General features: G+C 33.6%; 2 protein-coding genes and 1 pseudogene across 2 annotated transcripts; 2 read left to right on the top strand and 1 right to left on the bottom strand.

The window, feature by feature from the left end:
• Positions 1-6,313: 6,313 nt before the first annotated feature.
• On the top strand, positions 6,314-8,129 carry LOC102668668 (probable ATP synthase 24 kDa subunit, mitochondrial). Its single transcript, XM_026125326.2, has 5 exons — positions 6,314-6,409; positions 6,524-6,668; positions 6,770-6,880; positions 7,274-7,420; positions 7,923-8,129. Exons 2-5 carry the CDS (start codon positions 6,526-6,528, stop codon positions 8,053-8,055), a joined length of 534 nt encoding a protein of 177 aa, XP_025981111.1. The 5' UTR covers positions 6,314-6,409; positions 6,524-6,525; the 3' UTR covers positions 8,056-8,129.
• Positions 8,130-9,751: 1,622 nt separating this feature from the next.
• LOC106795909 (abscisic acid receptor PYL9) lies at positions 9,752-15,324 on the bottom strand. The gene is made up of 5 exons (XM_014766845.1): positions 15,184-15,324; positions 15,065-15,112; positions 14,001-14,058; positions 10,160-10,221; positions 9,752-9,811 (listed from the first exon to the last, which is right to left on the bottom strand). Exons 1-5 carry the CDS (start codon positions 15,322-15,324, stop codon positions 9,752-9,754), a joined length of 369 nt encoding a protein of 122 aa, XP_014622331.1.
• A 1,072-nt stretch (positions 15,325-16,396) lies between these two features.
• On the top strand, positions 16,397-22,286 carry LOC100796781 (receptor-like protein 7; annotated as a pseudogene).
• Positions 22,287-23,645: the final 1,359 nt, after the last annotated feature.

Here is a 23,645-nt window from a genome sequence, read left to right as displayed (position 1 = left end):
CTTCATTTTATTGGATATTGATCTTCATTTATTTGATCTAATTAACTGTGCAAATTTCTTATTAAAAGTAATCAGTGTCTTAGTTGTAATCCTTGTTTGAGATTTCACCCATGAAGAGACATTGTTGTAACAAAGGGGTAGTAATATTTGTTTCTATTAGATGTCTGGCAGTGGGTTGAAGTTTATTTATAAAAACAATTTGTCCATCAAAGAAATTGAAAATGAACTCAAATTTTTGGAGTGAGTTGTCTGGTCAGCCTGAGCACTTTCTGTATGTCTCCAATTTAATGACATTCAACTTTGATTTCTTCTGATGATTGGATTGCTAAGAAATCTTAGTCACGTGAAAGAAGGGTGCTTAAATCAAATATGGTTGATAAATATTCTCTTTTAGGGATGAGAAATGAAGAAAGGCCTATGGGTCAGGTTACCAAATTTGTCAGCGGGGATGATATTGAGGATGACTTCATGACAGATGACATACATAGTGGAGACAAGAAAAAAGCCAGCAAAGTCAACAGAAGACCATGTAAAACCAAAGAAGAAGGAGGGTCCTAAAGTTGTGAACTTTTAACTAAGGATAGTTACCTCATAATGTATTATGTGGATATTGGTGAAGCAGAAGTCCTTTCTTGGCCAATAAAGGAAGGAGTGTGTCAGAATTTGGGTTGCAAAGACCCTTTTTAAGATAACCCAATACTATAGTCGAAGAGATAGAGAAGGAAGTTATGTGGGAAGGCAGTAATGGCTCAAAAACAGGGGAGCCTGTGCCAATGACTATTGACAGCAAAGCTTAAATTTAAATTTCAGAGATATCTTTGTCCATGGTCATCTCTGCATACTAGTACCTTAATACTACGATATTCCAATTTTAAGTCTTTGTAACATAAATAGCTTTGCTCATATCTTGTGTGATTTTCATATGAAGAATGCATATGGTCTTGGTTGTCAGTTGTGTTATTATTCAAGCTAGGTATACTGATGACTAATAAGAAATCATGATACAAAGGATGAGGAACAACGAGCAGTAAACAAAAAACAAGAAACAGAGGTGCAGGCATACAATACAGGGGTGCAGACAGAAACAGAGGTCCAACCATACAATACAGGGGTGCAGACGGAAGGAAGATCCTAGAGGGCCATCACAAAGCCCTCTTATCTCAATTATTGTGTATTAGAACAGCAATAAAGAAAGAAGAGGCTCACCTGGAATAGAAGATTGCCAAATTAGGGCCTGCTTCACCTTAGGGGTACAAGCATAACCAGAATCCGTTAGACAATATTTGTAGCAAATATTCGTTGCACAAAATGACAAATTCTGTTAGTGAGGAATTAGTATAAATAAGGCAATTCTAATGAACAATGATATAGAATATACAAGCTTATCTTCTTTCTCACCTTATCTAGAGGCATTAGCCCTCGAAGCCAACTTTCTTTTCTTGTTCCTTATCAAATAAAGTAAAGCAAGTTTTGGCAATTTTAAATGTCTCATTGTTCCTCCCTGAATCATTGAGATTTCAATTATAGTTTAGTTTATGTTATTTTTTTTTTCCACACAAAGGATTTGGTATCAAGCATTTTCAAAAATTGCACTGCAATCAACTACGCTGGACACAGTAAACCCTACTATCGTAGCTACGTATCATATATTTATCTCCATGATAATAGGTGTTTCAAAAACTATTAAAAATTTAAACTGTTTGATAATGGAGTGGGTATGGTACAAATTTAATTTACCATCTATGCTTGGACTCTAAGTCAATTTAAGTAGAAAATACTTATTCTGCATCTATGCTTGGACTCTTAGTTCAAAATACTTAGGCATGATATTCCGCCTTCATACCTGTCAACCATGCAGAGTAATCTTGGAAAGCTAATAGCCACATATTTGGTTCTCTACTACTTATTTTGTATATTGTATTAGCTAACCATAGGTCTATTGGAGGAGTACACATCACTTTTAGTGAACTATAAGGATGTTAGGCTGAAGCTCAATGACGTGGAAAAGAAAAATCGTGACAGCATTTTTGAGTTGATACTCCAGGTAAGCAAATGATCGTTGATCATTCCATAATATTTAGTTAATGGTATAATTATTTTGTTGACCTAATAAAATCAAAGTTCCACAAACTAAACTAGGGAAATGGTTGGCATCAAGGTGAGCCTAAATAACAAATTAAAACATGGCACCTAGAATCTAAACCCATTTGGCATAAAAAGTACAAAGGTAAAGACTTGAGAGAATAGGCACAACTTCACCAAGCTGAAAGCCTGAAAATGAAATCAACAACAAAACCAGCATAGAATTGTGAAGATTTAACATAGTAGAGTTGGACACCTAGTGAGCCAAAACATTCAATATTTTACACAAGGATTCTGATTTTGTAGTTATCTTTCTCCATATATTTTTTTTTTTGTGTGGAACAAAATTGCTTCTGGACAATGAATTTCACCATTTGCAATATCTACTACAGAGAGCTTCATTGATTGAGAGTCATGCATTTTCCTTTCCAAAGGTTGATAACGAAGATTGTATTACCTATTTTGGTTTATGTGAAGCACTTAAATAGGTATTTTGTAGTATTAACTGTACGATGATTTTAAGGATCCCTGTGTTGTGATTATTGTAGTGCACCATCACACTTGACAAGGTAAGCATAAGCATACTTGACACAAACTTTCAATACAATGCTTTCTTAACAGAACTGTTACCTATACATAAACGAAGCACATATCTAAAATGTAAAAGTTAAGGAAACCATTCAAAGCAGGACACGAACAAAAGCACAAATTAAATCAAGCTTTTACCTTCTAGGTCTTTGAGGAGTGAAAAATCAAACAACAACAAAGCACAATGACCAACAAATCAAGGAAACCCAATCAAGTCAAAAACAAAACCAATGAAATCAAACAACAAAATAAAAAACAAATCACAAATTAACAAAATAACAAAATAAAACCCTAGGTAAAAAGACCCCATGTGAGACTGACTTGTTTTAAATAACAATGTGGGTACTATTCTAATTTCTATTAACTTGTTTTAAAAAATGGTGTGAGACACTGACTCCTCAAAGCTCAGAACACAACAATAAAAACAAAAGCAGAACATTGTTACATTTGCCATGGTGCTATACGCATTACAACACACACCTAGCTACCTAGCCATTAAGCATTCAAAGGACACAAAACAATCTGAATTACCTCACTCAAAATGACACCTTGCGAGCACGAGTGAGCACCCTGAACAGACTGCAAAGTCAGCACCCCAAACAGCCCTAGCAATGACCACGAGTTCCACAAACCAAATCCTTGCAATGAGCACGACTTCCATAAACCAACTCGTTGCAACACAGACAAACAAACATCTTGCAGTGAGCATGAGTTCCCCAAACAAATAAACAATACAACATGTTAAAGGCAACAAAGAGTCGTGAAACCTGTACCTAGGTAAGGTGCTGAGGTGTCACGGTCGCAAAGAAGAAGAAGACTAAGATCCTTGCAGTTACAAAGAATAAGAAGAAGCTTAATTAGATGGATAAGATCAGAGCGCGAGCAAAGTAGGGCTCGCGTTCTGATATTTTAAAATATAAGTCCAACATCAATTTTCAATAAAAAAACCAATGTTAACCCAATGATGTTAACGTTAACATCGATTTTTTGAGAGAAACCGATGTGAACATATGATACATTAACATTGGTTTTTTTTTTAATATAAGTCCAACATCAATTTTCAATAAAAAAAACCAATGTTAATCCAATGATGTTAACGTTAACATCGGTTTTCTGAGAGAAACCGATGTTAACATATCATACGTTAACATCGGTTTTATAAAAAAACCGATGTTAATTAAAAGACGTTAACATCGGTTCTTCAAAAACCGATGTTAAGAATGAATGTTAACATTGGTTTTTCAACAACTGATGTTAATGTCAGTAAATTAACATTGATTTTTTGAAAAACTGATGTTAAGGAATACACATTATTTACAATTATGCCACCGCATTTAACTTAACATCGGTTTTGTTAAAAACTGAAGTTAATATGGCAATGTTAAATCTACATTTTCTAGTAGTGAAACACGCATCAGGTGGCCAAACTCAATCTGTCAAAGCCCAAAAATTTTGTTTCCATGCATTTGTACATGCCAGGGACTTTGTCTTCCTGTTTGCTTCCGCACGACAAATTGGGGAAACATGGTCCTAAAGAAACTTACCTCGTTGGCTAAAAGAGGCTCCACCTATAAGCACTTACAAGACCCATAATATATTTTAAAACCAACAAGAACCCAAGTTACTATTTTTCATGATAAATATATCATATGTCTCCATGAATTTAAACAAAAAACCATATTAAATAACCTTACCAAGAAGAATAATTATTCGCCTACTGTAAAACTTACAAGTACCGGAGGATTTGAATTCTCTTATAAACACACACTACTATAAAAGCACACCTTTGGGTTACTACTTAACTAATCTAGCTTTTCAGCCTACTTTTTATTTAGTAGTGATAAAATATTCATTCTAAAGAAAATAAATAATTTTTTATTTAATTCTACCATACAACACACAAGTGATATATACTAGTTAGGAAAAACTATAAACCTGGACATTTAAGAAGTGTGTGTCTTGCAGTTCATTTATAACAGAAACATTTATATGTTTCTGCTTTTTCCTAATTCCTTCTTATGAATTAGTATGTCCTGCAGTATAATAACTGAGGTAAATATAGAGATTGACCTCCTGTTAGACGACAAAAACATGAATATCGAGTTGAAGTGAGATGCTTGGAGTATCGCCTCATTGATATTTCTTTGAATAAATTCAGCTTCATTATGGATACGGTTCCTGAATCAGTTCTAGAATCTAGTGTAAAACTATAGAAATTCTTAAATATCCAAACATAAGATTCCATGAGCCATGGTACGAAACTTAAGCACTTAAGAGATTATATATAAAAAGATATGACATAAAACATATTGAATGAAAGTATAGTATAGTACTACATAGTTGCTGTTAATGCTAATTACATATTCAAAATCACTCCATGAATTGGTTGCGTTAACAAATTGACCAGCCTCAAGTTGTTGTTTGATCCTCTCAGCTAATCCTAATATACATCAACAGAATTAGAGTTTCTCGCTTGCCGTATGCAACTTTCATACTTGCTTCTTCAAACATCCAATGTGCTTATGTGATAGTACCAAGGATAGTTGATAAAGATGTGGTCAGAATGACACTCATGTCAGGCAAATTATAAAAGTGTTTTTCATGATTGTTTCTTCTTTATATTAGAATTATTATTAAATAATTTCTATAAGAAACACTACTACAAAAACATGAATTAACATCGGCAAATCTACATCGGTTATTAAAAAACCGATGTAGTAAATATCACGGTGGCATTTTTGAAATTTATAGGAACTTTTTAACAAGTTAACGATGGTTAGTATAAAACCGCCTTTGTTCTTTAAGTGGACCACGACGGTTTTCATTGGCACCGTCTTTGAATTGCAAATATTTTAAATGAATTTTTTTACTTTATAAGCTCACTGGTATATACATGCGTCTGTCTGAATTCTCTTGACAGAGTAAACCCTCTTTCACTCCCAACGCAGTTGCAAGCTTCATCTTGACCTCCTTCACTCTGCCGTGAGGGTCATACTGTGCCGCAAGCTCGGTTGTCGTCGCCAGTCCTCCACTGTGGCGTGTTCTGCACCTGGCAGTGACTACACTGTCGCTGAATCTGGACTCCAATGGGCTGGACTTGGGCCTCGACCCGCTTCTTCTGCTTCTTCGCGGGCGGCGAAGACGGGAGCATCACGTGGAAGGAATATCAAACGGCTGAGATATAACGCGAAGCCCGTTCACCAGAACTTACGTTAGATTTCGAGGCTTAACATTTCGTTTATCCATTTCTTTTGGTCAATTAGGTTTTTCTTTCTTTGCTTATTCTATTGTTTGGAGAAATTACGTATTCTATTGTTTGGATTTGTGATATGGCCACCCGATTAAAAAAAATGTCTTGGTGCTTGTTACTTATCTGTCATATTTTGTTGAAATGAGTGATATGAAACTCGTGTTTTAATGATGGTTAATATGCATAAATCTGGTTTATTAATTTAAAAGTGACGATGCTTGTGATTTATCTCATGTTGAGTTGCGGAATGGTGTGTGAAAATGAATGATATGAAACTCACGTTTCCATGATCGTTAATATGCATAAGTTTTGTTTATTAATTAGCAAGTGATGATGTTAGTGGTTTATCCACTTTTTTTTTGTCATGTGCTCATTTTTCTTCATTTTTCTTACAGATCTATGGCAGTCAAATACTTCTACAAAAGGAGCATGCTATTCCAGTTCGTCACTTTGCTAAAGAGTCTGCCCCTCCTGCCCTTAAGGGAGACGGTGAGTTCTCTTATACAGTTGTAGAGTTTTAAAAGATGCATTTTGATCTTCAATGGAAATTTTGTTATTTTTATGTTGCGTCCTAACAACGTATTCTTTGATTGAATGGGAAAGAGATGCTGAAGAACATTTTTGTGGAGGTGAAGAACAAATTTGAGACCGCCATAGGAATATTAAAGAAGGAGAAAATCACCATTGACCCAGAAGATCCAGCTGTTGTTTCTCATTATGCAAAGGTCATGAAAACAATTAGAGAGAAGTGAGATTCTGCTTTAACTTGTTCTTTTTATCTGAATATTTCTTCTCAACATTTTGTTGTTTTAATTATGTTATGCCTACAATCTTTTGTGCATTCTACAGGGCAAGCTTATTGCCGGAGTCCCAAGACATACTATCCACCATTGAAATTGAGACACAGGATATTCCAGATGCTCGGACCTATCTTCTGACTTTGAAGGAAATAAGAGTCAAGTGTGTGATGATGATCTATTCTCTCTACTCTTCATTTTGTAACTAGATGTGATGATTGATATGTAAAGTGTGCCCTTTTACTTTTTCAGTTATACCAGCTTCATTATTTTGTGATATGTAAAATGATTTTTTCAATTCCATGCACCATTTTGACTTTGCTTTTGTTTTAAACCTCCAGTTCTAAAAATTGCATATGGCTTTGTTCTTTCTGCAAATTGTGACTAGCCTAAATTATTATTGGGATTTACCTAATAGTTGTCTTTTTATACTTGTGTATATATATGTTACAATTGAGATAAAAGGCAACATATGGCATCCCTTGCTTCTGGATGTGTTGGGTTCTTGTTACATGGGCACATATATTATAATATTTATATGTTCATTTTTTTACAGGAGAGGTCTTACAGATGATCTTGGTGCAGAGGCTCTGATGATAGATGCATTGGACAAAGTTGAAAAGGATTTAAAAAAACCTTTACTGAGAAATGATAAGAAAGGAATGGACCTTCTCTTGGCAGAGTTTGATAAGATTAATAAGAAGTAAGTTCATATCCCTTGATATATTTTTTATATGTTGGCTTCAGCTAATATTATGTGACATCTAAATTCTAACTTTTGAATCTGTCTTTGTGATGATTTTATTTCATCATCATTGTCATGGAATGTAAGCATGCAATTACTTCTAATTGTTGCTGATTTTATAAATATTTTTATATGGTTGAGTGGCATTTATGCCCTCATTATATGGGAAAATGCTCATTTCATTAGATGGTTTAGAGGGTAAGAATTTTTGTTTTAAAATATAGGGGGGGAAATTTTTTTGGGTAGAGGGAAAAATTCCCCCCCAATGTTTATTTTTAGCCATGGGGTTTCCCATTTGCTTGTTAAAATTCCAAATTTGGGGGGGGGGTTTTGAAAGGGTTTTTTTGCTCTTCAGTGGGGCCCAAAAAATTACTCAGTTGTAATTACTTTCTCTCTTTTTTTTGTCTTCCCCCCCCCCCCCCCCCCCTCATCCTTTTCTTCCTTTGGTGGTGTACCTTAGACTTGGAATTCGAAAGGAAGATCTACCGAAGTATGAAGAGGAGCTAGAACTTAAAGTAGCCAAAGCACAACTGGAGGAGCTGAAGAAGGATGCTCTTGAGGCAATGGAAACTCAAAAGAAGAGGTACTACTAATGATATCATTTCTTGCTCTTGAATTTTCCCCTTCTCCCCAATTCTCTTTAATGCTTTTGGACCCAGAACATCATTGATAAGCACATAATAATTACCTTTTTTTTTTCTGCTTAATTTTAACTCCCAAGTCCAAAGCCCAAAGATGATGCTTGGCCTTTCCTTGCACCGTAGGTCTATGTCCAGGTTCTGCACAAGTGATAAAACCTTTTTTTAAATATGTTACTAATTAATATGTTTAAAAATACATTTCAAAGTGCTTCTAAAAATTTGTAATTGTTAACTATTATAACTCATTAATAGTAAAAAAAAATGTCTTCATATATTAACCCCTTAAACATATATTTAAAGATACAAAAGACATGATATATAAATGTACAACAAAAATAAAATAAAAATAGAATTTGGTTCAGCATGAGTTGAGTACCAATTAATACTGGGATAATCTATATCAATCTATATAATATATGTCATCTTACTTTTTCTTCTCAATCTCAATCCAAATTTCCTTCATTGTCTTTTTTTTTAATAGTTTCAATTGCCATTAAAATCATATTTGCTCAATTATCATTTAAAGTTTTCCTACATTATAAAATAATTATCAAGGAGACGTTAATCAACTCTTGGTTGGAATCTTTTGTTCTGTCATATAATTTTGTAATTACTTATAATCTCCTAGATTTTTTTCTTATTCAACTCAGTTTAGTTTATGCCTTTAATTAGATATAATATTTCTCTCTTCGTCTCAATGCAGAACTAAGAATGCGGATGAATTTGCTTCAAGACTTTTAGATATTTATTCTAAGATGCTACAGATTAACAAAAAAAAGGTAAGTGTATACTAGTAGGACATTTGTACAGCCGAGAGAATTAAGAGAGGATCAGTGTTAGTTCCTACTCTAGTTGGTATTCATTTTAAATATCATTTCATAAGAACTCTTTATGCTTGTATTTTAGTTAGCCAAAAGAATCTTGTTTTTGGAGATCCAGTTCTCTTTCTTAGGTATGTATATGTGTGTGTGTTCAAGTAGGATTTTGTTTTAAGAATATAATAAACACTGATAGTGTACATAATTGTTATACTGTCACAGTATCACTTAATTTCAAATCGCCAGCCATGTACAATATAAGTTTGAAAGGTTTTCATAATAACATATATTTAAAGGCGGTTATTTCATAATAACCGTCTTTGAAAGGTTTTCACTTTGACATTCAAAGACGGTTATTAAGAAATAACCGTCTTTAAATGTAAATGCTGACACATCATATAAAAACGATTATTAACTAATAACCGTCTTTGAAAGATTCATACATTCAAAGACAATTATTATAAAAACCGTCGTAAAAATTAATTTCGTTTTAACGATGTTTTAAACAACGACAGTTGTAAACCGTCATTAAATACACTTATTAACCGTCGTTAAAAGTCCTTTTTTTAGTAGTGAAAGATACATATACAAAAAAGTTGAATGATAGAAATTTTTTTAACAGTATTCTCTCCATCATTTTATACATTATACAAGTGTCTAAATTATTTTGTTTTTTAACAGTATTCCACTGATATATGTTATGTTATATTCAGTCCATAATATAATTTATTAGCTATTAATTACATCCTAATTTTTTTTTATAAATTACAAGAATTATCTCTTGAAAAGTGGAAGGGTGTAGTGTAAGCACACCTCTAACAAAGGAAGAATTACTCTATCAGAATACCTAAAGAGAAGTTTCCATCAACCTTCGCCCTTGAACAATGCAGCTGAATGTTGCATTGAGAATAGAGATGATATACAAAAGAAGCTTTTTGCATCATCATAATATTTTCATGGCATAGTTGGAGCCTTGGAGGTACAAGCTTGTCTATGGGAGAGCTTTCTTTACACTTTAGATGTATGTTTCTCCTTCCCTAGGGAAAGGTTTCTCCTTCCATATGGAAAGCTCGTTTCTTTACACTTTAGAAATTGTTTTTTGAGAGCTTAGCAAATGAGTAGTGAAAGGGGAAACCCTTTGAAAAAAGGAAACTGTAGGAGGAGAGCTCTTTCTACTGGTTTAGTTCATTCTCAATCAAACAAATTTGTGTAATTGAAGGCAAAAAAAAAAAAAATACCTGATCGAAAGATGCAATTTCTACACCTTCAATTGGCAAGCCATCTACTCCATTGCTGTCATCTGCAAAATGGTAAAAGCATCCTAAATTATTTTAGGGGATAAAATTCAAATAATTGGACAGTAGATTACCACTTTAGTAGTGAGTGCATAATCAAAATGAGTTTATCATCATTCTGAATATTAAATTTAAATCATTTATGATTTTACACCATAGATACAAATTTGTGTGAAAACTGATAGAGGAGTAAAGGAGGACATGCAAATAATCAAGAACAAAATATGCATAGAATAGAAGTGAGAGTGCCGGGAAACAATGAGGTGTTGACACAATCGTATACTGTGTAATTACCACAACATTCCCACATTGAATTTGTTCACAAAACCCAAAATGCAATAAAACAAACAAAAATAATTGAGCTAGAAAAAATGAACAAAAAAAAGGTTTTACGTTTTCTGGTGCCGAGGACGGAGTGAACGGGTGTTTCTCTTCCGAAGTGGCGAAGAATGAAGAGGACGAAGAATTGTGATCGTGAAGCTTCTCGGTGATCTTATCAAGCAATGATTTGTTAGTGGCACTGGTGCTCTCCGGTTCCTCGGCCATCAATACCAAATCTTGGTGTTCTTATGAGAAATTTATCAGATCGAAAAAATCCTAACCCTAATACTTTGATTTCAGAGAATGGAAGAAGTTTTCTTTTTCTTTGGTTCTCATTTGCAATGTGTGTGGGAGTAGGGTTGGGACTGAGTGTGAAGCTCAGTTTGTATTTTGAAGTATTTTTTATCATTGATTTAAAGTCGGTTTTCATGAACAGTATTTGAATGCAATGAAACAAAGACAATTTTCATTAAAACCAAAGTCATTTTTTAATAATATTTACAAAATTATCACCGCCCCTCAAACTATAATTTCGACAACTGATTTTAAATGCACATCATAAAAATCACTTTTTTTAAGTAGTGAGCCCACAAATTACAGAATGAGATGGGAAATATTAAAGCTAATGACCCGAAGTATAGCAAACTGCCTACATGCAAGTGGAAAAGGATGAGAAGGGTATATGGTTGGGTTGAGTTGGGATAAATGCGAAGAGAAGGAAGAGTTGAAGTTAGGCTGAATTTGAGTGACGAATTGGGCCTTCAGGATTCTCCATCACATATTTTATATTTTGAGTGAATGTTTTCCAGCAGTGGTTCTGTTGTCTGTAATTGGGGTTTATGTCCAATTGTCCATTTTTTAAATCAAATACCTGGATTTCTATCTGATTGTAAAATTATATACTGCTTATATTCACCAAATTAAAAAGGAAAAGGTGTAAAGAATATTTGCATATTGTATATAAATGAGTAAATTTACAAATTAGTCCTTGAGATTTTAATAATCCTTCATTAGTTGGACTTTGTGAAATGTCATTCACTTTAGTCTTCTTTGGTGCAAAACGACAATGGAAAATAATGTTGAAAAAGATTAATTTGAATGATTTTTTTTGTAAACTTAAGGACCAACGAAGGTTTGTTTTTTTTTAAAGAAAAACTAAGACTAAAATGCCCAATCTATACAATATTGAGAACTAATGTACAAGTTTAGTCATATATTAATAGAACTAGCACATTATGAAGTACTCATTTGGATTTAGGAGTTCAAAGGATTGTAATTTCCCACGGTCCATTGATTTTTTTCTCCTACCGTTTGATGTTATTTTTTAATGTAGCAACATTGCATCTAATTGAATTTTAATATCTAGTGTCAAATACTGAACGAAGTAGAAATATTTGAAGTTGAGACAGCTTATCACTTTTTCCTTTAGGTTGGATAGATGTAAGTAGTGCTCCACTAATCTTGGGTGTTACTTATTCATTCTTTTTATTATATTCGTGAGTAAATGTTATTCTATGGTGACAATAAAAAAAATTGATATTAAACATTGATTTTCCTGCTTTTGTACCTCTAGAATTCAAGGCTTAAATGACATTTACGAATTTTTAGGACTATAACCAAATAAAATTTGTATAATTTTGTATTTATATCAAATTACTTTTTAAGAAATGTATGTAAAATGTTAACATGTTATCGGTTATATTAAAATCTTCCACCATTATTTCATATTAGATAAATATTCACGTGTTGCGTGGGTTTATAAATAATTAAATAAATTTTTTTGTTTGATAAATTAAATTTAAAAATATAATTTTTAATGATATTTTATATCATTTTCTGTTAAAGGAGATAAAAAAATTATATATAAATTAAGATATTTTTATTTATCAATATATTTATAAAGAAATATTTCAAAATTAGAAATTGACCACTCAAATAAAACTGCTTATGAAGATAAAAGTAAACATTATATATATAAATTTTATAAGAACAATATAAGAATAAAGTGAAATTAACATAATAAAACAGTCAAACAAATATATTTAACGAAAAAAATAGTCAATCATAATGGTAAAACACATAAGAATGATGTGAATAAAACACTGGAAATTATTCATTTAAATTTTCGTTTTGTATTTAGTTCCTTTTGTTGGTTACCTATGTGGCTGAATTTTGTTTTTTTTAGTGTGCTCCTTTTTAAATTTTAAAGTAAGATTGACTCTTAATGAACTTTATGAGATTAATTGAATAAACTTCATGATGAAGATGCATCTTTTGATTTCTTGGATGCTTGTAACTTTGAGCTTTTACTTATCACAAATTGTTTTTTCACATTTTTTTCATGGACTTTCTTCTTCTTGATGATAAAGATGCATCTTTTGACTTCTTAGATAGTTGTAGTTTTGGACTTTGACTTGTGACAGTTTTTTTATTCGCCTTCTTTCTTAATGGATTTTGTGAGATTTGATAAACCTCTTCATTAGATGATGAAAATGCCATTTTTGACTTGTAAGATGCTTGTAGCTTTGGGCTAATTGACTTATAATGAGTTCATCTCACTTATTTGATGATATTTGTTGTATTTCATCTACAAGGCTGCAATTTGTAATTTTTTTAAAAATATTTTAGTTCAGTTCTACTTAAACCTACAGCATGTTAGTGGGTTAGAAAACTTTTTCAATGACTCAAGTAATCTTTCTAAATAAATTTATCTCTTTTAAAAAATTTTGTCATAATAAACCTGTTTTATATAGTCCTTTCCTTACGCCTGAGTGGGTCAAGCAACGAGCCTGGAATATAAAACAACTATCATATTGCCAGGTCTTAACGTCATTCACGTGTGATTGATCTTTTAGTTTTTAGTTTTTATCTCTTCATTTTGTTTTATAATTTCTATCAAAATTGTCATATATATAGTATCAGCGTCAAGAGCTTGTAATTCATAGATGGACTCCCGTTCCACAAGGCAATTTTGTTGTGCATGATCAATTTCCATAATATGGGACCATATATTTCTATTTCTGAAGCCATTGGCTTTAAATTAACGTCATCCATTGCTTACATTCCATAATCATAGTCAATAATGGTAAATAATAAGCATCTTGCGGGTTTCCCTAGATTCCCAGGAGTTTAACCTCTTTCTCAAGCTCAGGGATTACAAGCATTGTTCTCCATCTTGTCCATTGAGAGCATCGCATCGTATCAAATTTAAGTTAATTACTTAAAGCAACATCTACAAATATGAGTGAATTTCAAAAGGAGTAGTTAACAATTGGTTTCTAGACAAACAAGTATTTTATTAATTCATTAAAGATTTCATCAATGTCTATTTTCTCAATTACATTTCCAGTTATTATTTCCCCTCCTACAATCATAACCACATTTTATTACCAAAATTTACGGGTAGATTGAATACAAATTAAAAATCCATTTATCAGAATAGTTAAAAGGATGAATGACATACGAAGAACCTTTTTCCTGCTTAGTATATCTCCATAAATGTGATCCCCAACATAGAGAACCTACATATAAAACATTCAAATTTTTACAGGAAGCTTCAGTTTAGTGACAATCCTCAGTGTACTTGAATCCTAAATCAACAACTTCTTAAAAGTAATCAACTTAAAATATTAAGGCATTTACCACTTGGTCTTGTAGAGAATATCATTATGAACTATGAAATGAACAAATATGAAAACTCTTTTATCTGTCTCTGATCTTTCTGCTACAAGATTTCATGGGTCAAAGTTGTTTGTAGCATCTTCAATTTCTTCTAATGAGAAAATGCAGTATGGTAGGACTCCAAGAACAGGTTGCCACATTGGCAGAGATCAAGTCCTATTTTCACAGGAAGAAAAAAACAATTAATGCATGGGTTAAATAACTGATCTAAAAGGCCTTTACAGCACTAGTGCTTGTAAGAAGGTTTGGCGGGAACCTTAGCAGTAGCATAAAATTCTGCCAATTGCATGTGTTATGTCTTAGAACAGAATACCCCTGACTCTTCTTCCAAGTGTCCCATGTCATACAATTTCCATATGTTGTTAGATTTTTACATTGTTTATTAATTATATATAAATTTTAATTAAAGTAGTTATTATAAAAGATAACAAACTTACCACATGACCATTCACAATTAAAATGACAGATTTTTTCTTAATTTGCAAATGGGAGGTGGTTTATGAAAACCATATCTTTGGCTTAAGTTTTTGTAAAAGTGTGAATGTATAACTGGAATTGCTTGTCACAAACCAACTATTCCAAAAACTGATCTGACAGTAGAATTGAAGAAATCTGAACTAATACTGACCTGACAAGTCACAATTTGTAAATTGCTAGACATGAAAGTAGAGATGTTATAAGTTATGTACCCTAAATCTTTGATCACTACCAATAATCTTGACACTAAGTATATGATGATTGTCATCAAGAATCTCCAATCTCTCGGTACTAGTAGTTGCAGGGAGGCTGGACTTAACATCAACCTCTCTCAAACTTCCAATCTCAAGGTTTCCCCTCACCACCTACCCGCTTATACTTGTGCGGCTCATCAAATCTCTTCACTAATGACCACACCTAAAAATGATAAATTAATGATGAAATGAAAAGAATAGAAAAGAGAGAAATGGGAAGGAATTAGTACTTACGACGAGAGGCAGTGAGGCCCTTATATGCTTAACGAGAGAAGAGGCACACTGATTGTCATCTGCTGCTTCCTGCCTATGGTGTCTCCTTATGCATTCCATCTCTGTGCTGCTCAACTCTCCATCATTCCCTGCTCTCCTCATTCTCATAGCTAAACGACACACCGTTTTGATGCTAATCAGAGGATATACCAAAAAAGAACATCACAACAATATATAGTATGACATTTAAAAATATTAGTACCTGCAGCATGGAACACCTGCACTAATAAATACTTCAGGCGACATCACTGTGGTTTTCTCACCAAGAGTAGCAAAAGTAACTGTTGAAAGGAAACATGATCCGTGTAAGTTTGCAACAAGTGGATCCATATATAAACACTAAAATCAAGTATCATCCTCTTAACATATGTAAATCACTGTTATTTCCTAGTTGTCCCCGATGGGACCAACCAATATCTATAATTTATTTTTCTTGTTTGCAGATTTTCAATTCAAAGCTTGTATTGGCCTCTCCAGAAACTGCTACTGATGCAGATTATGCTGCAATATTGGGAGTTATTATTGGCCATGAGGTCTGTAATTATCATATATTAGAACTTTTTAAGGGAAAACATTGTTCATCAAGATTTCATTCCATCATAACTATGAAATAAAAAATAATCAACCTAGCTATATACTTACACTAAGTATTATGCATATGCATCCTTAAGCAACAATATTATACATGCATCATATCATCGAGTGAATTTGACTGAAAATGATCGTTAGCATCAATCTGTGTGTCATTTGGCTGGGGCTAGCTTTGTAAGTTGCACTACTAAAAAAATTATTTTTTATGACGCACCTTCTAAGACGGTTTTCAAAAAACCGTCTTAGAATGTCAGGCAGTGACATTTTTGTAAGTAACTGGAGATGTACTAAGATGTTTTTCGAAAATTGTCTTAGAAGGCTATATAAACGTCTTTGAAGATTTTTCACTTTTTTTAATATTTGAATGTGTCCCTCTAGCTACTATCTCGCACTCTCCAGTGGGAATACATATTCTCACTCTCCAAAGACAAAACCCTAGCCCTAAACAAACTCTGAAACCCTCTTTCTCCCTCCCTCCGTCTTCACCGTTTCCACCCTTCTTTCTCTCTCTTGTCTCACTTGAAACTCCATTTCCAGTGTCTTGCATATGCCTCTATTCCTCATTTCTCAATCCCCAATCTCAATGTCTCCCACCACCATCCACGAAAACAACCACCACAACAACTCCCACATACCCAAAAATCCCAAACTCTCTTCCACCATCATAACTCCATCAAAAATCGATTCTGAATTCGGCCACCACGATGTTGCCGTCGCGCACATCAACAACGGCGACTTCAGGTGTTGCCCGGCCTCCATCCTCAGCACGCAACACCGCTGGCAACTCCAGTACCTCCGCCAACCCGATCACTTCTACTTTAACGATCTCCAATCAGGCATCCTCCAATTCTGAACTCTAATCAACGATGAGATGAGAAGTATTCTGTTGAGACACGCTTGGCTGGAACATTCAGATATCTTGCATCGGAATACACAGGTATATTTGGAAAGCCTTTTTTAATATAAGCTATTAGTATTGGAATTTCAATTTTCTAGGTGATCGTAATCTAGGTAAGAGCTAGTTGCTACAAGCAGCAACAGCTGTTTCTCCACGTGGTATCTATGTCTGTGGTAATGCCACAACCCAAGCTAACCTCACAATAGCTGTAGTTTCTATGACAAGTGACTATGCTTTTGAGGCAATATATGTTCTTAAATTCCTTTTATGGCTGTACTCAGCCATACTCTGATATTTTGGCCCAATGTGTACTGTTATTTCTAGAATTAGGAGGTTAATTGTGATTGGCCATGATTGGTAAGATGCTTTTTTACTTCAAATTGTGTTCTTCTAAGATTATGTTTTATAGTTTCATTCTTCAAATTGATTTTTTTGTTATATATTTTGAAATCTTCGTTTTGGTGCTTGTTCTATTTCCTTAAACTCTGTAGAATTAATTTACTTTATCTTAGTTAGTTTCAATGACTTATACAATAAGGTGGAAAGAGGACAGAAAAGTTTTGGTGCAACCATAATGACGCCTCCGCCTTGCTTAGCTTCAAGACCTCATTTACTCTCAATTGCTCTTCTTACTCTTATTAGTGTGAGTCTTGTTATCCGAAGACAGAATCATGGGAAAATGGTAAGAATTTCTGCTTGTGGGAAGGGGTGAGTTGTGACACCAAGTCAGGTCACATAATTGGCTTAGACCTTAGTTGCAATTGCCATCAAGGTGAATTTCATCCCAACACCACTCTCTTCAAACAAATTCATCTTCAAAAACTCAACCTTGCCTTCAATAATTTTTACAATTCTCCAATGCCTTCTGGGTTTGGTGATCTTGTGGCTCTCACTCATCTAAATCTATATGTCTCTGCATTTAGTGGTGTTATTCCTTCTAAAATCTCTCACCTCTCAAAATTAGTCTCGCTTGATCTCTCAATATATGGAATGAGAAATGAGGCAGCAACCTTGGAAAATGTCATTGTAAATGTAACTGATATAAAGGGGATCACTCTTGATTTCCTAAATATGTCTTCCATTAAACCAAGCTCTCTATCTTTGTTAGTCAATTTTTCATCCTATTTGGTCTCTGTTAGTCTTCCACATGCAGGGAAGTTAGCAAATAACATACTTTGTTTACCCAATCTTCAAAAGCTTGATCTGTCTGACAATTGGGATTTCAAAGGTGAACTTCCAGAGTTCAATCGGAACACTCCTCTTAGATACTTGGATCTCTCTTTCACTGGTTTTTTCAGAAAAACTTCCCAATACCATTAACCATTTGGAGTCTCTTAGGGTGTGTTTTGTTTGCATTTTTATTTTCTGTTTCCATTTTCTGTTTTTATTTTTTGAAAACTATTTTCATTTTTAAAAGATTAGAATTCTGAAAACATGTTTGGTTTGACTTCTTGTTTTTTGCTTTCAAGAAATAAAAACACTGAAAATGCGTTTTCAAAAGGAAATGTATTTTTAGATTTGCTTAAAATTACATCCTTGCCACCGCATTTTCATTTTACCCAAAATGAGGTTCCTGACATCAACTAAAAACAAGATTTTATTGTTTCCAGTTTTTGGTTCATTTGGGAATATATTTTCACTGAAAATGAAAATAGAAATCCAACCAAACACATTTCCATCACCATTTTCTATTTCCGGTGAAAATAAAAACAGAAAACAACCAAACCAAATACCCCCTTAACTATTTGGATTTTGAATCATCTGACTTCGAAGGACCTATTTCTCTATGTTTATCTAATCTCATGCAACTATAACCCTTGGACCTTGGTGGGACTAAATTTAGTGGTGAGATTCCATCATCACTATCAAATCTTCAACATCTCACTTACTTAGATATTTCATATAATAATTTTGGTGGTGAGATCTCCGATTTGTTTGACAAGCTTAGCAAATTAGAAGCATTATATGTTTCTGAAAACAACCTAGTGGGCCAATTGCCATTATCATTGTTTGGGCTAACACAACTTAGTTATTTAAGATGTTCTGTGAATAAATTAGTTGGCCCAATGCCAGGCAAAATTAGAGGAATTTCTAATTTAATTAATATGGATTTTTTTGGTAACTACCTGAATGGAACAATTGCCCAATGGTGCTTTTCTTTGTCATCATTGTTATACTTATCTCTTGATGGGAATAAACTGTAGAAGCAAAGCTTCATGATGAATCAAGAGTGATTCAAAAATGTTTTGATGATAACAAAGATGATAACAAAAGATGATGACAAAGGTGATGACAAAAAGCTCAAAGGTCAATCAAAGAATGATTTCAAGATATTCAAGATAGAATCAATAACACTTCAAGATTCAAGAGGAAAGTTGATTTCAAGAATCAAGAATCAAGATTCAAGAATCAAGAAAAGGCTTAATCAAGATAAGTATGAAAAGGTTTTTTCAAAAACTGAGTAGCACATGGATTTTTCTCAAAACATGTTTACCAAAGAGTTTTTACTCTCTGGTAATCGATTACCAGATTGTTGTAATCGATTACCAGTAGCAAAATGGATTTGAAAAAGTTTTCAAACTGAATACAACGTTCTAATTGATTTCAAAAGGCTGTAATCGATTACAATTTTTTGGTAATCGATTACCAGTGCCTTTGAACGTTGAAATTCAAATTCAAATGTGAAGAGTCACATCCTTTCACATAAAAGCTTTGTGTAATCGATTACACTGTTTTGGTAATCGATTACCAGTGACTGTTTCTGAATAAATCAAAAGATGTAACTCATCAAATAGTTTTTGACTTTTTCAAATTGGTTTTTAAGTTTTTCTAAAAGTCATAACTCTTCTAATGGTTGTCTTGACCAGACATGAATAGTCTATAAAAGCAAGGCTTTGTTATGCATTTCAAGTATCTTGAACACTTATTCAATCAATCTTTTACAAGCCCTAAAACTCTTTGAACTTCTTCTTCTTCTTTGTACCAAAAGCTTTCCAAAGTTTTCTGGTTTTCTAAACCTTGAAAACTTATGCTATTCATCTTTTCATTCTCTTCTCCCTTTGCCAAAAAGAATTCGCTAAGGACTAATCACCTGAATTCTTTTTGTGTCTCTCTTCTCCCTTTTCCAAAAGAACAAAGGACTAACTGCCTGAATTCTTTTGTGTCTCCCTTCTCCCTTGTCAAAGAATTCAAAACGACACAGTCTGAGAATTCTTTAGATTCTTCCCTTTCCCTAATAAAAAAGTGTTCAAAGGACTAACCACCTGAGAATTCTTTTGTATCCCCATTCACAAAGTATCAAAGGTTTAACCGCCTGAGATCTTTGTCTTAACACATTGGAGGGTACATCCTTTGTGGTACAAGTAGAGGGTACATCTACTTAGGTTTGACTGAGAACAAGAGAGGGTACATCTCTTGTGGATCAGTTCTAGTGGAGGGTACATCTACTAGGGTTTCAAAGAGAACAAGGGAGGGTACATCCCTTGTGGATCTTTGCTTGTAAAAGGATTTTTACAAGGTTGAAAGAAATCTCAAGGACCGCAGGTCGCTTGGGGACTGGATGTAGGCACAGGTTGTTGTCGAACCAGTATAAAAACTCTTGTGTGTTTGTCTCCTTCTTCCCGACTCTTTTAATTTCCGCTGTGCATTTAATTTCCGCTTTTACTTTCTGTTAAGTTTCTCTTCTATTCCTTATTCTCTTAACAACATAAGTAAAAGCCTTAGAAGAGTAAATTTTTAATTAGTAAAGGTTTAGGAATAATTAATTCAACCCCCCTTCTTAATTATTCTGAGGCCACTCGATCCAAAATAAACTTACAAGGCCAATTGGTGAATTCTCTTCTTTTTCCTTAGAATCATGTGATCTCTCTTATAACAAGCTACAAGGTAATATCCCCAACTCAATGTTTCATCTACAAAATCTCATTGTGTTGGGACTATCATCAAACAACTTGAGTGGCCTTGTAGATTTTCACAAATTTTTGAATATGCAATCTCTAGGAAGTCTTGATCTCTCCCACAATAATTTTCTCTACCTCAATTTCAACAGCACTGAGGGTGACTACACATTTTGCAACCTTCATTCTTTATATTTATCTTCATGCAATATCAATAGTTTCCCAAAACTCCTTAGTGGGCTAAAATATCTTGAATTTTTAGATATATCAAGGAACCAAATTCATGACAGGACTCCAAAATGGTTTAATAGCACATGGAAAGATACTTTGTCTTTTTTGGACCTTTCTCATAACCTTCTAACATCGGTTGGGTATCCCTCGCTCTAATGGGAGACCATGCAATACATTGACCTTAGCTTCAACATGTTGCAAGGAGATATTCCAGTTCCCCCATCTGGCATTGAATACTTTTCAGTCTCAAATAAGAAATTGACTGGACACATCTCTTCAACTATTTTGCAATGCAAGCTTCCTTCAGATGCTCGACTTGTCTCACAATAACTTGACAGGCAAGCTTCCTCAATGCCTTCGAACCTTTCCTTACCTTTTAGTTTTGGATCTGCGAAGGAACAACCTTAGTGGAATGATACCGAAAACCTATCTTGAGATAGAAGCATTGGAGACTATGAATTTTAATGAAAATCAATTGGATGGACCATTACCTCGGTCTATTGTCAAGTGCAAACAGCTAAGAGTTTTGGACCTTGGAGAAAATAACATACAAGATACATTTCCAACTTTTCTAGAGTCACTTCAACAGTTGCAAGTCCTTGTTTTACATGCTAATAGGTTCAATGGTACCAAGAATTGTTTGAAATCGAAGAATGGTTTTCCCATGTTGTGGGTTTTTGACATCTCCAACAATAATTTCAGTGGCAATTTACCAACAGCTTGCATAGAAGACTTTAAGGGAATGATGGTGAATGTCGATAATGGTCTGGAATATATGGAAGGCAAAAACTATTCTTCCCGTTACTATGATTCTATGGTAATCACCATAAAAGGAAACATTTATGAGCTAGAAAGGATCTTAACTACTTTCACAACTATTGATTTATCAAATAACAGATTTGAAGTAGTGATTCCAACAATCATTGGAGAGTTAAAGTCACTCAAAGGGCTTAACCTTTCCCACAACAGAATCACTGGTGTTATTCCATAAAACTTTGGTGGTTTGGAAAATCTTGAATGGTTAGACCTCTCTTCAAACACGGTCATGGGTGAGATTCCAAAGGCATTGACCAATCTTCAATTCCTATCGGTCTTAAACCTTTCACAAAACAAGATGGTGGGGATGATACCAACAGGTAAAATGTTTGACACATTCCATAATGATTTCTATGAAGGAAATTAAGGGTTATGTGGCTTGCCTTTGTCAAAATCTTGCCACAATGATGAAAAACTGCCTACAGATTCAGCAACATTTAAGAATGATGAAGAATTCTGGTTTGGGTTGAAACCCCTAGCTATATGGTATGCATGTGGAGGGGTATTTGGAATACTATTGGGTTGTATTGTCTTCTTCTTTGGGAAACCAGAATGGTTAATCAGTTTTGTTGAATGCATTTAATCAAAGAGTGAGAAAGAAAAGCAACAGGTCTAACGAACTCATGTTATAACGTCGGTTTCTTCTTAAATTGATGTTAATCAACTTGCGTTAGCATCAATTTTTTCAAAATCAATGTTAACCAACTCTCTTTATTTATGAATATGTCACCACGTTTTTATTAACATCGATTCTCTAAAAAATTGATGTTAACGTAACGATGTTATATTCATTCTTTCTACTAATGCCTTATGAAGAAAAATAAGAGATACCCCATGTGAGGCCCCTAGAATAACTAAGAACAACAATAATTGAATGTCCAATCCAACACTGTAATTTACATTAAAGTGTTAGAATAAATTCAAAAATCCAAATAGAAACCACTATTCAGTTGGACAATAAACTCATAATAATATCACATGCAAATTGAAGGTGAAGTCTGCTTACATTTGATGAAATAAAACTTATAATCACAACAGGTTTTCTACCATAGCGATAACATAGATGCCAAACATCTGCCAAGCATGAATGCAGACCTACAACATTTTTCAGTCACATGAAGATCATAATAAAGTAATTTATGATGATAGAAGTATATAACAAACGAAAGGATAAAAATAATGAAAATAATTTTACCTACATAACGAGCATAGATACTGATATCTTCCTCCCCTTCTGCAATATTAAAATCCTTCACTTGAAAAATAAATTTTATTACGTATCTATATCTCAAATATTGTCTCATTGAGGTTACATATTATGTGGAGCAAATTAAGGCCATTCAATGACTAGAGCTTGACTTCATTAGTATTTCTTAAAAGGTTAAAAAAGGAAAAGGCAAAAGCACTAAAGTAATTAAAAATTGACATTGGCATTTTCCAAAGTTTTGCAATTGTAAAAGAAATGCCTGGCTAAAACTGAAATTTATCTTCATCATCACCATATATAGAGTGATAACAGAAAATAAAATAAGTATAATTGTAAAAGCATATGAAATGAAATTCAAGTTGGTCACGTCGTGGGTCAATTTTACTTGGCGAAGACTGGGAAAATAATCATTCAATTCCAAACCCACACACACTACCATCTAAAACCATCCATACAAAACCAAATCACTTCATGGATGCAAATTATGGTAGACAAAATCAAACAAAATCAAACAAGTATATGAAAAAATGGTCAGACCTTCTAATCTTCCTCGTTCAAAAGATCACCAAGAGCAGGATGGCTCAAAAACTACCCAAGGACAATAACAATAGTAAACAATGCATTCCCAATATCATAACAAACAACAATTTCATAATATGTATAAAAACTCAAACTCACAGCAGTTAACCAAAATTCGGAGATAGCCTTGATAATATCATTCCTCTTATCATAGACGGGCTTCCGTATCTCATTGTACTTCTGCCCTATTTCGAGCACTTTGTCA

This window comes from Glycine max, chromosome 14 (genome assembly GCF_000004515.6).
Source record: "Glycine max cultivar Williams 82 chromosome 14, Glycine_max_v4.0, whole genome shotgun sequence".
Taxonomy (NCBI): domain Eukaryota; kingdom Viridiplantae; phylum Streptophyta; class Magnoliopsida; order Fabales; family Fabaceae; genus Glycine; species Glycine max.
The sequence above is the reverse complement of the archived record's forward strand: the minus strand, read 5'-3'. Positions and strand labels throughout refer to the sequence as shown.

What these genes read in the sequence shown, in the direction of transcription:
- LOC102668668 (XM_026125326.2), top strand. Translation starts at nt 6,526, where the DNA reads ATGCTGAAGAACATTTTTGTGGAGGTGAAGAACAAATTTGAGACCGCC. An exon ending in TTGAAGGAAATAAGAGTCAA is followed by an intron (nt 6,881 to 7,273) that starts GTGTGTGATGAT and finishes ATTTTTTTACAG; the next exon opens with GAGAGGTCTTACAGATGATC. An exon ending in TTTGATAAGATTAATAAGAA is followed by an intron (nt 7,421 to 7,922) that starts GTAAGTTCATAT and finishes GGTGTACCTTAG; the next exon opens with ACTTGGAATTCGAAAGGAAG.
- LOC106795909 (XM_014766845.1), bottom strand. Translation starts at nt 15,324, where the DNA reads ATGAGGAGAGCAGGGAATGATGGAGAGTTGAGCAGCACAGAGATGGAA. An exon ending in AAGCAGGAAAAAGGTTCTTC is followed by an intron (nt 10,222 to 14,000) that starts GTATGTCATTCA and finishes ACCATTTTGCAG; the next exon opens with ATGACAGCAATGGAGTAGAT. An exon ending in AAATTGCATCTTTCGATCAG is followed by an intron (nt 9,812 to 10,159) that starts GTATTTTTTTTT and finishes TGCAACATTCAG; the next exon opens with CTGCATTGTTCAAGGGCGAA.